Source organism: Gossypium hirsutum, chromosome D09 (assembly GCF_007990345.1).
Source record: "Gossypium hirsutum isolate 1008001.06 chromosome D09, Gossypium_hirsutum_v2.1, whole genome shotgun sequence".
In the NCBI taxonomy this organism is placed as follows: Eukaryota; Viridiplantae; Streptophyta; class Magnoliopsida; order Malvales; family Malvaceae; genus Gossypium; species Gossypium hirsutum.
In genome coordinates, this window is record NC_053445.1 from 53,144,819 (window position 1) to 53,160,304 (window position 15,486).

The 15,486-nt window shown below is 35.1% G+C and overlaps 2 protein-coding genes across 3 annotated transcripts; one reads left to right on the top strand and one right to left on the bottom strand.

The window, feature by feature from the left end:
• Positions 1-690: 690 nt before the first annotated feature.
• Positions 691-9,860, bottom strand: LOC107926501 (SAC3 family protein B). 2 transcript variants are annotated; one of them, XM_016857365.2, is made up of 18 exons: positions 9,519-9,860; positions 9,238-9,276; positions 8,972-9,010; positions 8,681-8,719; positions 8,175-8,270; positions 7,665-7,895; positions 7,003-7,245; positions 6,294-6,512; positions 5,957-6,216; positions 5,636-5,736; positions 5,342-5,557; positions 4,774-5,001; positions 4,606-4,697; positions 4,434-4,527; positions 4,003-4,095; positions 2,974-3,905; positions 2,785-2,899; positions 691-2,529 (listed from the first exon to the last, which is right to left on the bottom strand). In XM_016857365.2, the coding sequence occupies exons 1-18, from the start codon at positions 9,629-9,631 to the stop codon at positions 811-813; spliced, it is 4,869 nt and encodes a 1,622-aa protein (XP_016712854.2). In that variant the 5' UTR covers positions 9,632-9,860; the 3' UTR covers positions 691-810. The 2 variants fall into 2 exon arrangements, with proteins under 2 accessions (XP_016712854.2, XP_016712855.2); XM_016857366.2 differs by lacking the exons at positions 8,972-9,010; positions 9,238-9,276.
• Positions 9,861-10,271: 411 nt separating this feature from the next.
• On the top strand, positions 10,272-12,385 carry LOC107926360 (peptide methionine sulfoxide reductase B5). The gene is made up of 3 exons (XM_016857200.2): positions 10,272-10,626; positions 11,807-11,963; positions 12,062-12,385. The coding sequence occupies exons 1-3, from the start codon at positions 10,529-10,531 to the stop codon at positions 12,224-12,226; spliced, it is 420 nt and encodes a 139-aa protein (XP_016712689.1). The 5' UTR covers positions 10,272-10,528; the 3' UTR covers positions 12,227-12,385.
• Positions 12,386-15,486: the final 3,101 nt, after the last annotated feature.

The following is a 15,486-nucleotide window of genomic DNA, read 5'->3' on the forward strand; positions in this document are numbered from 1 at the left end:
GCCATTTTCTAAATTCTATTTCCTGCTCTAAAGAAAGCTTGGATGGTAAATCAATGCTATTGTAGCAGAAAAGTTAAAGCTTACCATGTCTAATATCCCTATTTATGCTTTTTTGTAAATTTTTTTTATAGATCCATTACGAATTTTTTTTGTTACTTAGTTTAATTTGTCTTTTTTTAATCATAAATTGACTAATGATTGGCTGTTTTTAAAATTGATATAATAATAATTTTAAAATTTATTATTTATAAATTATGACAATTTAATCTCAGATTCTAAGAAATTAGTCCCCGTATTACACATTATGTAATTTAAATTTTTTGTGATATATTTTTTTATATTTAAGGTTAATTTTAAAAGAAAGATAGAAGATGAAAAGTATTATTTTAAATTTTTTTAGTATTTTTATTTTTTATATAATTTTAATTAAATTTAGTTGATAAATTTAGTTTTTTAAAAGGGTAATAAAGAAAAATAAAACTGAAAAAAAAATTAAATTATACAATGTATAAATGTTAAAGAGTTAAATTTCTAAAAATAAAAATTAAATTGACACAATATATAAACATTGAGAGTTAAAATTACTATTATTAGCTCGTTGGTGACTAAAAAAGACGATTAAATAATTAAATAATTATTTTGTAACTTCATTTATACCCATAAATGAGGAAAGCTAAATATACAGGCTAATAAATGCAAAAACCTTCGTTATTTTCTCATCATACAGAAGAAACATTTTTGAACAAATATAACATTGTAAAACCACCTCAATTTTAATGAGATGTGTAAGTTACAAGAAAGAACCGTATATCAGAAGTAAATTGACAGCTTCTCACCTATACTATTCTGTACTATGTTACATTTCTCCAACAATTGGCTTAATCTATCAGTTTCAGTTCCAGCCACCACCATTTTACCGTAACTGCTATCTGGTTTACTTGTAGTACAATCAACATCACCTGTAATGGCCAATCCATTTTTCTGTGAAGTATGGTCTTCTTTATCCTGAGAAGGTTGGGGATCGAAGTTGATCCTCCGAGATTTGAGGGGACTACAACCAACTTCAAGTATTTCATCTAAAGATGGATGACTCAAGCAATACGGTGAAGTGTCGACTTCAAGTGGTAACTTAAGTAGATCTCCCAATGGAGGCACATGATGAGTCTGCAATACATAGGAAAAGGAACAGGCCCCGGTTGATAAACTCGAAAGTCGCCAGTTGAAAACCCGTCGGAAGATCGTGATCCAGTTTGGCACAAGATAATAGCTCAAGTTGCGGAGTTCGAGCCGTGTGTTTCTTTGTATCATCACGGATGTCTCTTTTGTAGCTAGTGGAATTCCCATCATCTTTGTTGATTGTGTTAGGTATTCTACCAAACAATTTTCTAGTAGTAATCTGTGGTTATCAATATCTTTTCCCATCATTGAACCCCTTTGTAGCAATGAGATATCATCGGGAAAACGGGCAAGTCGACAATCTTTCAATGCGTGTTCGAGTGGTGCAGTTTTTGCTGGCGAGCTCCACCCCACACTTGGCAAGAACAACTTCGCAGCTAAAAATTCGTCACTAAAGTCTTTTAGCAGCATAGCCTCTGGACAAGGCCAATTGGTAGGATTTGCTTTAATAGCAGCAGCAATTTCTCCAAATGACCAATCCAATGCTTCATTGAAGACTGAAATGCAGTGATTCGGACCTACTTCATAATCACCCATCTTATCCAGTTCCTCCAACACCGGACTCAAGTGAGACATGACAAGTTCGCGTATCTTCACACTGCTAAGAACAGGTTGTAGAGGTGATTTATTGGCCAACCACTTCAGTCCTTCTCTTAACTTTTCATCACTGAAAAATCCATTTGAGTGTTCTAAATGCCACTTACCAACAAGGAAAACCACCAAAAAGCAGCTTATTCGTGATTTGTCAATTTCATGCAGCCCCAATTCATTAACTATAACCGGGGAAGGATCTGAACCTTCTACGTTATAAGAACCACTTAAGACCAGAAGGGGTAAGCATGCACCAGGAGGAACTAAATTCAAAAGACTATAAAGTTTGGCCTTTTGGAGCTTCCATGGAATGTACTGAGATACAAGAAATAATACTGCGTTTGCTCCGGATACGACCTCATCCAGATTATCGCAATTTGCATCTTTCACAACAGACAAGCAGCAAGTTAGATCGGTACCACATAAGCTAGGAACCCATTTCTTCCATATCGACAAACCAGGAGACGTGATTGCTAAATCATCATCGTTATTATCTTCTGTGGATGGCATGATCTTAGAGAACAACCATGGGCCTGCTGCCAAATGGCCAACCTGGTTATTCTGCCTTGGTTGATCTCCTTGACTGCTCTCCGGAGAACATAAAATAATTTTCCAGCATAGGCATTTAGCATCCGGGTTTCTTTGACCCAAAATACTTGACACTACATCAGAAACATTCAGCCTCGACCATGACCTTTCATATTTTTCGCATCTCTCACTCATTACATGATCAAAATCAAGCTCACCAAATGTGCTCCATTGCTACAAAGGATCAATAAAAAGAACAGGAATAAGCACAGTGAAATCTAGCATAAACTAAAATGAAAGAATATGACAGGCACCAGTAATGAAATGGGAACTATCCTTTCCAAGAGGAAGAAGGGCAGTTGTTCAAATTTCAATGTAAGTGTCTCAAATAAGACATGGGAATTAGATTACTTGCACAGTAAATAATAAGTAAAACTTAGAACATATTGCACAATCTGAAAATTCCAGCAGTGTGCGAAAAAATCTTACATCGTTGTTCTGCCGAACTGGTATTCCCAGTGGTAATGAACTTAGTGCAGCTTCAGCTGCTAACTGTCTTTGTTCCCGTAATTCCCTTTGCTTTGCAGCACGTCGGCTCCACAACCTGAAAGGAAAGATACTGGTTAGAAAAATATAACACAATGTTGCAGCCAAAACAAGATTGGCAATGTTACAGACCTCAGGATCAACTTGAGTTTTGCTTCGGCAACTTCCTTGCGTTGAATATTTGCTACTATTTCCTGATTCTCAATTTCTTGATGATTATCCAGAGGTTTATCTCCTAAATCATTAATTTCCATCCCTTGAGGCACTGAATTTTCCAAAGCTTTATCATATTTAACACTTGGCCTCTCTGACTGAGATTTTAAGTCACTAAGATCCATCGTTTGAGGCAATGCATTCTTTGTATATTTACCACTAGGGGATCTCATTGGTGAGGACTTTACATTGTCAATAATAGCCATACTTTGAGGTACGGAGTTTTCCGCAGAGAGATGAAATCTACCACTAGGTGATCTCTCAGGCTGAGATACTTGTGAAAAAGTTAGTGGTGGCATTTGTTCCATGCCATAAGTATTTGTTCTGTCAGGCATTGAGGAAACAGCGATATTGTTTGATTTCTCCATGACCACAACTTTCGCTGGAAATGACCGAGGGGAACTACGATCCACAGAGAAATTAAACGGTTTGGAGCCACCAGACTTGAGATGACCATCTTGGAGCTGTTGTAACCCTTTTGATGTCTCAGTCACCAAATGCAGTTGCGAACTAGACTTTGGAGAAGGAACAACTTTAGAATCAGGCAATTCTTCATCAGCTGCTGAAACAGAACTCTTCCTTTTAGGAGAAGGTGAGACATTTGCCCTTTGTTTATGAGCTTTACTTGGTTGACTCTCCTTCGATGCTCCTATGGGCAAGGAAGTCACTTCGTGAGGAGTTGCAACATCCAAGGCTATTGTTCTAGATCTTTTTTGATGAACAAGTCTTGAACACTTGGTAGGATAGTCATTTTCAGCATTAAGAAATGAACCTTCCTTCACCATATACGGCTCTTCAAATTCCTTTATTGAAAAGCCATAGTAGTCTAAAATGCTTTCGATGTCCTCTTCCTAAAATCCAAAAACCAGAAGCAGCATAAGATAATAAAGAACTTATCATGATGATGAAAAATAAAATTTAGTTTCCGTTTTAGGGTAATAATATTACCTCAATCCCAAGCCATTCGGCAACATGGGAAATAGGGAGGCCTTGGTTGTTTTGAAGACTAGAGTGTAGAGAAGCAAAAGCCTGGGTTCGTAACTGATAAAAGCGCGAAAGGTTAAAACCCAATGAATATAGAAAAGAGAAATCATGCAGCACTGCAAAATAAATGTCATAATTTATAGAGGATTCGTGACAAAGCGTCATCTGTGAATAGCACAATTTAGTCAGACTCTAATATGGCATGAATGTGCAATTACAGAAAACGTGTTTGCTCCCTCAGGCATGATCATCCCAAAACCACCTCTGGTTCCAAGAAGCAGACCAAAGAAATGGTACGAGTATGAATGTGAGTAGAATGAATGCAAAACCAAGAAAATGAGTTTTACGTTGAAGATGGGGGAGAGGTGCAGGATCGAAAAATTCCTTGTACCTACCTTTGCAAAATGGGCATGCATCAAGCATGCTTGAAGGTAGCTTGCCTTCCTCGCTAGTCTAAAGAAGGCAACAAAATTACCCGTTCTGCAAGCCCTGGAAGTGCCAAGAGTTTAAATAGTTAGACCAAGTTCAACACCCCAGTGGTAATGAAAGTTGAAGGGAAGTAACAACCTAGCTACATTACGAGCAAATAGCACTTCTGGTGTTTGTCTTATCTCTGGAGTCATCTTAGCGAGGTCCAGTGAGAGCTCTGCAGGTTCAACCTAGTGGGGAGTGCTTATTTTCAAAAATAAAGTTGATGAAGTTTGAATAATTGATTCAACATTTGTATCGACTTACTTTATACCCCGGATGCTTGTCAAGTTTGAGAAGTGCATAATAACCTCTGAACTCCTTTTCTGTTGGAACATTAATTCCTTTCTTCCTGTGATCATCATACATTTGGAATAGCTCAACTGATGTTTTGTTCATCTGCTCGATATTTAGATGTGCATCAAATCCCTCAGAGAAGCCCTCGCCTTTGGTGTATTCACATAATTCATGCATGGCAATTATGTGAAGCCTTATCTGACAAAAACAGCAATCGGCACCACTAATTGAACAAATCATAGCAATGATTTAGATATTTGTCCCCAAATGCAAGACATTATGACTTATGGAGCAAAACAATGATGAACAAAAATGTAGGCAAGACCAAAAAACAGCTATGTTTATCAGTTCATTCTAAATGTAATTAAAATCACAAGCACGGCATAAATAGGAATAACTTCTACCTGACCATGTAAATGAAAATGGACTTCTTTTTCTAATAATATTTGTTGGGTTGATTTTTACACAACATTCACAAGTATTCAAGAATCAAGATAATGGGCCAATCGACAAGAAAGATCCAGTTGCAAGGACATACCATTTGCTCTAGCATAGTGATTGCCCCTTGGTCAAAGATGTGCTGCATCCTCAGGTCCATTCGAATTGCTCTCATCCTATCCCATAGAAAGTTATATATTCCAAGAAACCTGTCATCATATGGCTGATCCAGCAAATTGAGTAGATAATCTATTGTCTTCTGCAGGACTAGCATTGGCCGTATCAAACTTGCTTCTCTCTCAGCTGTCCGAGTATACTGTACAGTAAATGAGAGATATTCATCATTCGTTATCACACACAAACCGCTGAGAAAAGAAGTTTCTTTTTACATTACCTTCTTAACAGCGAGGGATTCACTTGTTTGATTTCTATCACCATCCACACGTTCATACTGGTCAAGATCACCTTTTCTTTCTCTTTCTGCCCTTTCCGATTCTGGAAATTGATACAAAATTTGGATCGCATAAAAAATGAAACTGTTTTCAGACAGCTATTTTATATGTAATGAGATATCTGCTTCTCCAAGACACAAGACAATAAGATAAAACAGAAATTGAAAGAGATGAACCATATAAAGTGACTTTCTTTGTTTCAAGGCATGGTCAACATACCCATCAATATCTTATCTCTAAGTTTCAGGAGTCTTGGAACATACCCGGACACATATCTGGACATAACCCAATGATGACTCTGGATGCTTCTGTGCCATCAAAATCGGATGAAACAAGGTCATTCAAGGACTCCCCAGATGAATCCATAGGCTGTTCCCCAACATGCTTCTTCCTCTCTTCCACGTTGTGCTGAAATCTAGTTGTAGACAATCTTTGATCTGCAATATCTGGAGGTTTCGTCTCAACAGTTTCACTCAATTCAGTTTTGAAACGAGCTAATCGCTTTGCTTTAGCTTGCAATTCTCTGCAATAAAACAGGAATATTGGAACTATAATAAAATGCAATTTACAGTTATGGTTTTACCGGATATTAAAATTTACCGCTCAGTATCATCTTCAATAGGAGTGGAGCTTTCCTGAAGAAAGTCATCATGGTAAATTAAAGGAGGAGACCTCGTTCTTTTAGAAACAGGAGGCCCAATGTTTCTCGCCGTGGGAGGAGGATCATTGCGCGCAGAAGGCAAGGATCTTGGGCGAATTGGAAAATTAGAGCTAGGAGAGATTGACTTGGTACCTAACCTCGGAGGAGATCCAGATGGCCTGTAAGAGTAAATGACCGAATTAACGGGAAAAAATGGAATTCACAAAGGCATATGAATAAAAACAGCAAGGCAGTAAAGATATCTGTACGCATGGGTACATAATCTCTCAACTTCCCAACAAATCATATAGTGAACACCACCGTACAATACTGACTGGTTTAACCTTCAAGAACTCTATCAAGATAGTTTTTCATTTTTATACAAGAAAATTGAGGGAAAAGAAAACAAAATCATTTGCCTTTTAAGATCGTGGCTATCAAACACATAAGACGGTGAAAAAGCATTTATGCAAGAAAATTATAGAGTGAACTCCACTGTAGAATACTGACTGGTTTGAATACCAAGAATTCTATTAAGATAGTTTCTTCATTTTTTATGCAAGAAAATAAAGGAAAAAGAAAAGGAAATCATTTACCTTTTTAAGATCACTGCTCTCAATGGAGAAAACTAAAAAAGCATTTATACATCCATTAATATAGCATACTCACCTCTTAGAACCATTGCGAACAGACTTATGATGCTCCTGGGTAAATTCGTCATCAAACTGTTGAGACGGCAACCTCCCTTGTTTGGGAACTTGCATATCGGGTACTTCATTTGCAAAGTTTTTCCTGTAATCAGCGGAACCTAAATGCGGTGAGGCCACAGACCGGTCCTGATGAGCTGGGAAATTGGGATAGTTGGCTGGCAACTTGACAGGATTCTGTGGCATATGGGGATTAAAAGAAGGCCTGCAAGAAAACATAATCCTTACGATTGAAGTGCCTGGATAGAAGTCTCTACCATATAAAGAAATTATCTTCAACAAAAGCCCCAAGAATATGACTGAACACACATGTGTGAATTAACAGAGTTGACTTATCAAAATACTTGGCTTGGATGAATGAAAAAAAATGATCACTCTGGATTTTAAAAAGATAGAATAAAGTCAACTGTGGTAAAATCAGTTCAAGCCACAAGTCTTAGGATAGGTTACAAAATAGAAGCCGGACTCCAGAGACATCTTGATATACAACTACAAACAATGGAATTTGTAACCGAAAAAACCAAGTTCAAAATGTCACAAAATTGAGCCAATTCAAATCGATTATCAACAAAATAAACTATACTATATCATGCAAGTAGCTGAAAAACGAATGTATGAACATGCCTTTGAAGGATCATTTGGCTGGAATTTCTTGATACAGTGTCATCTATAGACACCGTCGGTGGTGATTTAGTACTCTTTGACTCTTGAAATCTAGCCTTAGCAGTAAAACTAGTTTCAGGATTTTGTGAAGCAGCAAATGATGTGACCACAGGTGGTCTGAAACGAGTTTGGGCATCATAATCTTTTAAGGGAAATTTGCCATCATCCCATCTAGGAGAAGATTCCATAGGCCTAGAAGAGAAGCAGAACATTAAATCGGCATTCCAGAACAAATAATAATTTGTTCTATTTAATAATCATGAAAACTGCAACATATATTATACAATACAAGATAAATGCATTTTTCAACTCGAGAAATAATTTTCAATAGAAAAAAAGCTTATTTATGCATCATAGGATTACACATAAACTGTCGCATGAGGGTTGCATTTTACCTAATTGGAGCTCTATCACCATTAACAAAAGAAATAAATACATACAAATAAGATAAAAATAACATGAGTTCTTTACCTTTGGACCCCACCATACTGATAAGGTTTCAAAGCAGGACCGAAATTCTCAAAAGCCGACGGTGGTGTCCGAACTCTATCTGCAGCTTCATTTACCCTACAATAAGAACAAAAACAATAATTTTTTAATCAACAAGAAAGGGAACCAAATCCGCAACTAATGCGATGAAAAGCTTCTAGATTCAACAAAACAAGCAACTTAAAACTTCCATAAAGGCAAAACCATTCACCTAAATTCTAAAACTTAGCACCTAAATCCCAAAAGTATAATTGGTGCATAACAATATAGATTAGCAGTCAGGTTAGCAATTTAAACCCTAATAAGAAAACTCATAAAGGTCAATTCTTTTTTTCACAATCTTCGATCCTTCATTCAAACAAATCTCCCAAACCCCAAAACTAATAAATCACCATTAAAAAAGTACCAAAAAAAACAATTACTTTGAACTTAAACACAAAAAAAATCAAATTAGAACCATTAAAAGAACAAACTTTAAAGCAAAATACCTTGAGGGTCTGATTGGAGTAGTAGATGGAGGAGTGTAACTGGTGCATAGCAAAATAAATTAACAGTCAGGTTAACAATTTAAACCCTAGCAAAAAAATAAATCGTATAGGTAAATCCTTTTTTCACATTCTTCGATCCCTCATTCAACGCAACCAATCTCCAAAACCCCAAACTAATAAAACCCATTAAACAAGTACAAAAAAAAAACAATTACTTTGAACTTAAAAGTTAAAACACTGAAAAAAAATCAAATTAGAACCATTAAAAGAACAAACAGTTAAGCAAAATACCTCGAGGGTCTGATTGGAGGAGTGGATGAAGGAGTATAACTGGTGCATAACAAAATAAATTAGCAGTCAGGTTAGCAATTTAAACCCTAATAATTCTTTTATTCACATTCTTCGACCCCTCATTCAAACCAATCTCCTACACCCCAAACTAATAAAAACCCATTAAACAAGTACAAAAAAAAACAATTACTTTGAACTTAAAAGTTAAAACACTAAAAAAAAATCAAATTAGAACCATTAAAAGAACAAACATTAAAGCAAAATACCTGGAGGGCCTGATTGGAGGAGTGGATGAAGGAGTATAACTGGTGCATAACAAAATAAACTAGTAGTCAGGTTAGCAATTTAAACCCTAATAAAAAAACCATAAAAGTCAATCCTTTTTTTTTCACATTCTTCTTTCCCTCATTCAATACAACCAATCTCCTAAACCCCAAACTAATAAAAACCCATTAAAGAAGTACAAAAAAAAACATTACTTCGAACTTAAACACTGAAAAAAAATCAAATTAGAACCGTTAAAAGAACAAGCATTAAAGCAAAATACCTCGAGGGTCTGATTGGAGGAGTGGATGAAGGAGGAGGAGGGCGTTGAAACTGAAAAGGATTTGCAGATTTTGGAGCAGTTGTTGGACCTGAATGCTTCCCAAAACCTGACATTGTTTTCACTTTTCTACCTTGCTTTTTAATTTTTTTGCTCTTTTTTAAGGCATAAACTGGAATTTCAAAACATGGGTTCCCTTTGCTGATGCAAGAAAAAGGGTCTTCTTTTTTTTTTTTAAGCTTGGAGCTCAGTAACCTTGGTTTTACGTTGGGGTTTTTTTTGAATCTAGAGACAAAAGGAGAAGAAGGAGACCTTGGTAAATAAAAAATATATATATTTTTATAAAAACCCAATTTCATCAACAAAAAAGTTTAGATTTTATATCAGGTTTTCTATAACTAAAAACGCAGCCGTTTTGTTTGTATTCCATTGGTAAAGCTGTTTGAGTGATTTCATAATGAACCCATGGGCTTAAATTTGAGCCTCTATAGTATCCACTACTGGTCCAAAAGCCCATAAAATTTATAGTGGATAATTATTTTTTTAAAGGTTAAATCACAATATCTAATTAATAAATTTTTATTTAGGTGAACTAATTTTAAAAAATTATAATATATTCATTAAATTATTCAAAATTTTTATTTAAATCAATAAATTGTTAAAAATTAGTGTTATATAATCTTCTTTGATAGCCTCTACCTACAATGGTTTTTATTTTCTAATTTAAATAAACTTTTCTCAACACTCTAGTATAAAGAAAAAATTAAATGCATCGCGCTGGAGTCCAGGGACGTTAGTAACTAAACGACGTTAGTAACTAAACGCTGCTTTATCCTAAATTCTTCCCCATTTCCCAACATTCGGTCCAGTTTCATTCTCCAGTAATTAGGGAAAAACTATAAAAAAAGAAGACAATTTCTTTCTACTATCAGTCCAGATTCATACGCTAGGGTTTTAAAGGTGAAGTTGCAGCATACGAGACTCGAGCTTTGTAAATTTGTAGCCTTTTGAATATGGGTTTATCATCGGGTTCCGTTCATAAAACAGAGGAAGAATGGCGGGCGATTCTTTCCCCAGAACAGTTTCGGATCCTACGTCAAAAAGGAACCGAGTAAGAACAAAATCGCCATCATTTCAATTTCATCATCACTACTTCCGTTTAGAAACTTTGACTTGTTTTAGATTCTGGGTATCTTTGATTTGTTCCATTGAACAAGTATTTGAATCGCAATGTTGAGTTTTCTTGGATTGACTTTGTTCATTTAAAAAAATAATATTCATATTGACTGTAAAATTTGTTGATTGTTTTAGAATTTCGTAGTTTACAGTTTTCTTGCTGTGACCATTAGTTGTAAATCATGATGAAGAAGCTACCAGGCTTATAGTTAATGGGTTTCAATTGAAAAAAAAAAGTTAATAGATTTCGTAGTTATTTTATTTTGAAAAGTTATGTTCCTGATCTAAAAGAAAGCTTTCAGATTTGCATAAAATTTTCATTAGTAATAAACTAATCACAATTGGTAATATTTAGCCACATGACTTCTTTATGTCAAAAGAGGAGGAAAACTTTTTCGCTTATTGTGAAAATGTCTTATTAGTTTTTACTTATTTTTCTAATTACATCTTTAAATTTTTACTAATTATTTTTTATTTTATGTCTTAATTATTTCAGAGCATATATATTAAATTAGGTTTTTCTCATGTTATTACACTAGTAACCAAACGAATAATAGAGGTAGAGAAGGTGTCATGATCATAGAGGGAGTCACGAATCTCATATCGGCTATGTACTATGGTTGGACTGGAGATATAAGTTTTTGTGCCATTTTGAGCCTACATGATTTTTTCTGGGACAAAACCGTGAGTATGAATAGGTACTATATATTGCAAGTTGATGTGGATCGTGACACTTTTGGTCTCTCTGGGACATCCATCTTCGACACCAGTAGTCATTGTTCATAGTTGGAGATTAAATTGGCTGCAAGGTTTTGGAGACACTGATTTGCTTCATTGCTATCTATTTTGTTCTTAAGCTCCGAATGACCCTTTTTTTCTTTTTTCTTTTTATCTTATTCCATTTCATAAGCCTCAGTGTCATCCTCCCTAGCCCAGCATTGAAACATGAAATTTCGAAACGTCGAGTTCAAAATGTGCGGGAATTTGCCCCAGAAGACTGCTAAACTTTTAGTTTAGGCGAACATGGAATGTTAGAACTTTGCTTAATTGATTTAGGTAGCCAGATACTTTGGTCTATAATGCCCCAAAAGTTTGATGATATTCATCATTTACAGGTTACGAGGAACTGGAGAGTACGACAAAGTTTTCCAGGAAGGTGTTTACAATTGTGCCGGTTGTGGTACACCACTTTACAAGTCCACAACCAAATTTAACTCCGGCTGCGGTTGGCCTGCATTCTACGAGGGTTTCCCTGGAGCCATAAACCGAACCGTGAGTCTTTTTCATTCCCGAATCCCCTTCCTTTCGGTGTCATACTAATATTATTGGCCTTCAATTAGATCATAAACATGCAACTGATGCTTTTGCAGCCTGATCCTGATGGGAGAAGAACCGAGATTACTTGTGCAGCTTGTGGGGGACACTTGGGTCATGTTTTTAAAGGGGAAGGATTTTCGGTGCCGACTGATGAACGCCACTGTGTCAACAGCGTTTCAATCAAGTTTGTCCCAGCCGTTGCAACTCCTTCACTATGAGGGGGAAAAAAGGGTTGTTTCAGCATAAAGAACAAGCTGTATGTGTATGACTTTTAACAAACAAAAAATAAGTAAAAGTACCATGAAAGTCTTAATAATAGGAGTCAGATTGCATTGTCTTCTCCACTAAAAAATGGGCAAATTAGTCATTTTATATTAGATCACTGAGCAAAATGGTTTTTTCTTTTAAAAATTTCATCCCTCTGTACTATTAAAAGCTGGCGTGCTTAATAGAATAACTAGATAGTGACAATTGCATGTATCTCTTGCTGATGTGCATGGATTGGTTTTTAAGAGTAAAAATGAATAAAATTTTTAATAAAAGGATCATTTTGTTATTTGAGCTAATACACAGGGACTAATTTACTTAAATTTTTAGTATAGGGTCAAAATGCAATTCGATTTCTAGGCCTCCATTATACTTTTACCATAAAAAAATAAGATAGCTGTGAACAGTTGTGACTGTCATTTGGTTATTAGAGTCCTTTGTATCAATTCACTAGTAAACTTTTGTGTGTTGAATTTGAGTATTACTATTTGACTTTGAATTAAATAAATTATTCACTAGATATTTAAATCTGTTAAATATTCAAATTTAGCAAGTAATAAATATTTAAATAAAATTTAAAAAAAGTAAAAAATGTTTAAATTATAATTTTAGTATTCGCAAAAATAAAATAAAGTGTATATGGTTTTCATGCAAAAGTAAAGTAAATTGGATAATGGATATTCGAGTGTAATATCCCCATCCAACCTATATACATAATTTTTATAATATCATTCCTTCTGGTCTCTGTATTAGAAGATGGATTGTAAGAACTCTACACATAGATAAGACTGTTGATTGTAACATGATGGGGTTTTGCTATTGATTGTAACAGAATCCCTTCTAATATATTTTGGGGTCCTCCTAGTACCGGTATGACTTCGATTGCTATATCCATTGTTAACTTGGCTCAAGAATGGCTTTTGTATCGATTTGTATCTTTATCTAATGTTATTTGTGGGGTTAAAGATGTTAAAGATACTATTGACGAAGCTAGGAAAATGAGGGTTAAGAATAATAAGAGGACTGCTTTTTGTTGATGAAGCTCATAGGTTTAAGAAGTCAAAGCAAAATTATTTCTTGCTTGTGATTGAAGATGGAAGCATTGTGTTTTTGGGGTTGACTACCGAGAACCCTTCGTTTCATTTGATCACGCCGTTGTTGTCTAGGTGCAGGGTTCTTACATTGAATCCTTTAAAACCCCATCATGTTGAAACTCTTGTGAAGAGAGCAGAATTTGATTTTTTTTTTGTTTTTAGGGATTTCCAGCATTTATGTTGCAAATAAATAAATGTTTTGAATTAATTATAAAGAGATTTCTAACTTTAATCAAAAGAAAAAAAAATATTCAAAGAGAATTGTCCAAAAGGTCTATCACTGCTCTCTTGAAAGTTTGAACCCGAATATGTTTTAAGATGAATAACTCTTAATTATCAAGCCAATCACGAGAGTTTTACATTTACTATATATATCTATTTGAAATATACTATATTTTATTATTTATTTTAGAAAACAATGTTAATATGATGTTTCTTACTTAAAAGATGATTTCAAAACGTTTATAGTATATTTAGTTAATATGTTTGGATAAATTTTTTAAATAATTTGATTTGCATATTTTTTAATTATAATTAATTATTGTTTACAACTTTTTTTAATTTGCACTTTCATTTATTATACTTAGCTATTATAATAATATAATTAGTTTATATTCTTACGTGATGCACAAATTGTTTGTGTGTCATTGTTACACTATTATTTTTCTTATTTTTTCTTGGAATAATAATGGCTGCGCATTTTGCCTTCGCCTCGCCATAGCCATTCGACAAAATTTCTTTGTGGAATAGAGGACAGACGGTTGCTGGTTGCTTCTCTCGAGTTTTTTTTTTTTTTGGGTATCACTTCACTTTGTCGTTGACCCCCGGTGTCAGTTCACCACCTTGAATGAGATAACCTCTTTCCGCTTTGGCCATTTGACCTCTGGTAAGTTAGTGAAGCATTTCTAGGCTGTGTGACACCTCTTGAAGAGTTTCGTGGTTAGAAGTCTCCGATTACCTCCTTTATCAACCGCTCTCAAATGGGTGATGCTCTTTTCCTTGTTCATTTGAGATAAATGTATTGTGGATTGGAGCTAGAGGTGCTCGTGGCGGCCTGGCTCGATGGCATGCCCGAAATATGGGAGGGTTTGTGTAAAAATATAGGCCCAAAATATGAGCTTAGGCAAAAAAAAATGAGGCCCGTTTAGAAAACGGGTTAGGCCTCGGGCACCACTTTTTTGGTCCGAGTTCGGCCCGGCCTGGCCCGAATATAATAAAAATATATTTTTTATTTTTTAATTTTAAAATATTTTTAAAATACTTTTTAAAAATTTTTTATTTTTAAAATAAATTTTTAGTGTTTTATTAAAAAAATGGTCGGATCAGACCGGGCTCGGGTTTAGAAATTTTTTCCCAGGTCGGGCCAGGATAAAATTTCAGGCCCGTATTTCGGGCCGGGCCAGACCCGAATCTAAGATGCGAGCCGAAATTTTTTCTGGGCCCGACCCATGAGTACCTCTAATTGGAGCTATTCAGTGGCTTTATTGGTTATATTGGTCTCTATCGTGTTTTGTTGGTCGTCGGTTGCCTTGCTGTTTAGATCACCCATGGTCTTTGCTTCTTTACCATCACTAGACTGTTTGAGGTCTTTGCGTCTTGGTCGTTTGTAACTCTCCTTACGAGTTTGTTGGGGGCTTTTTTTTAATTAGTTGGAGTTAAATCTGTTCATGGGTCAAGTTATTTGTTCAAGCTTAATGGTTTATCCAAATTTTGAGAGTTTGAATAAAAATGTTAGACCCGAAAGATGGGTTTAGACAAAAAAAAAACTAGATTTGTTTAAAATATGAGTTAATTTCAAGCGGCAATTTTTTTTTTTGGAAATGGAGCTTAAGAAAAACATGTTTGGTTAAAATTGGGTTAATTTTTTTTGAAAATATGGGTTAATTTTTTTTGGAATATGGGTGGGTTTGAGCAAAATTTTAGATCCATATTTTAGGTCGGACCAAATTTGGATAAGCATAAATTATGTTAATATCATGCTTAGGTCTGACTTAAATTTAGGGTGAGTTTGGATGGGCAGTGCGTTTACCTGCGGTTAGTGTAAAAACAACGGTAGCGGTGAGATTAGATACTGTAGCGATACTGTAGCGTGAGACAAAAAGTAAGCTAAACGCACC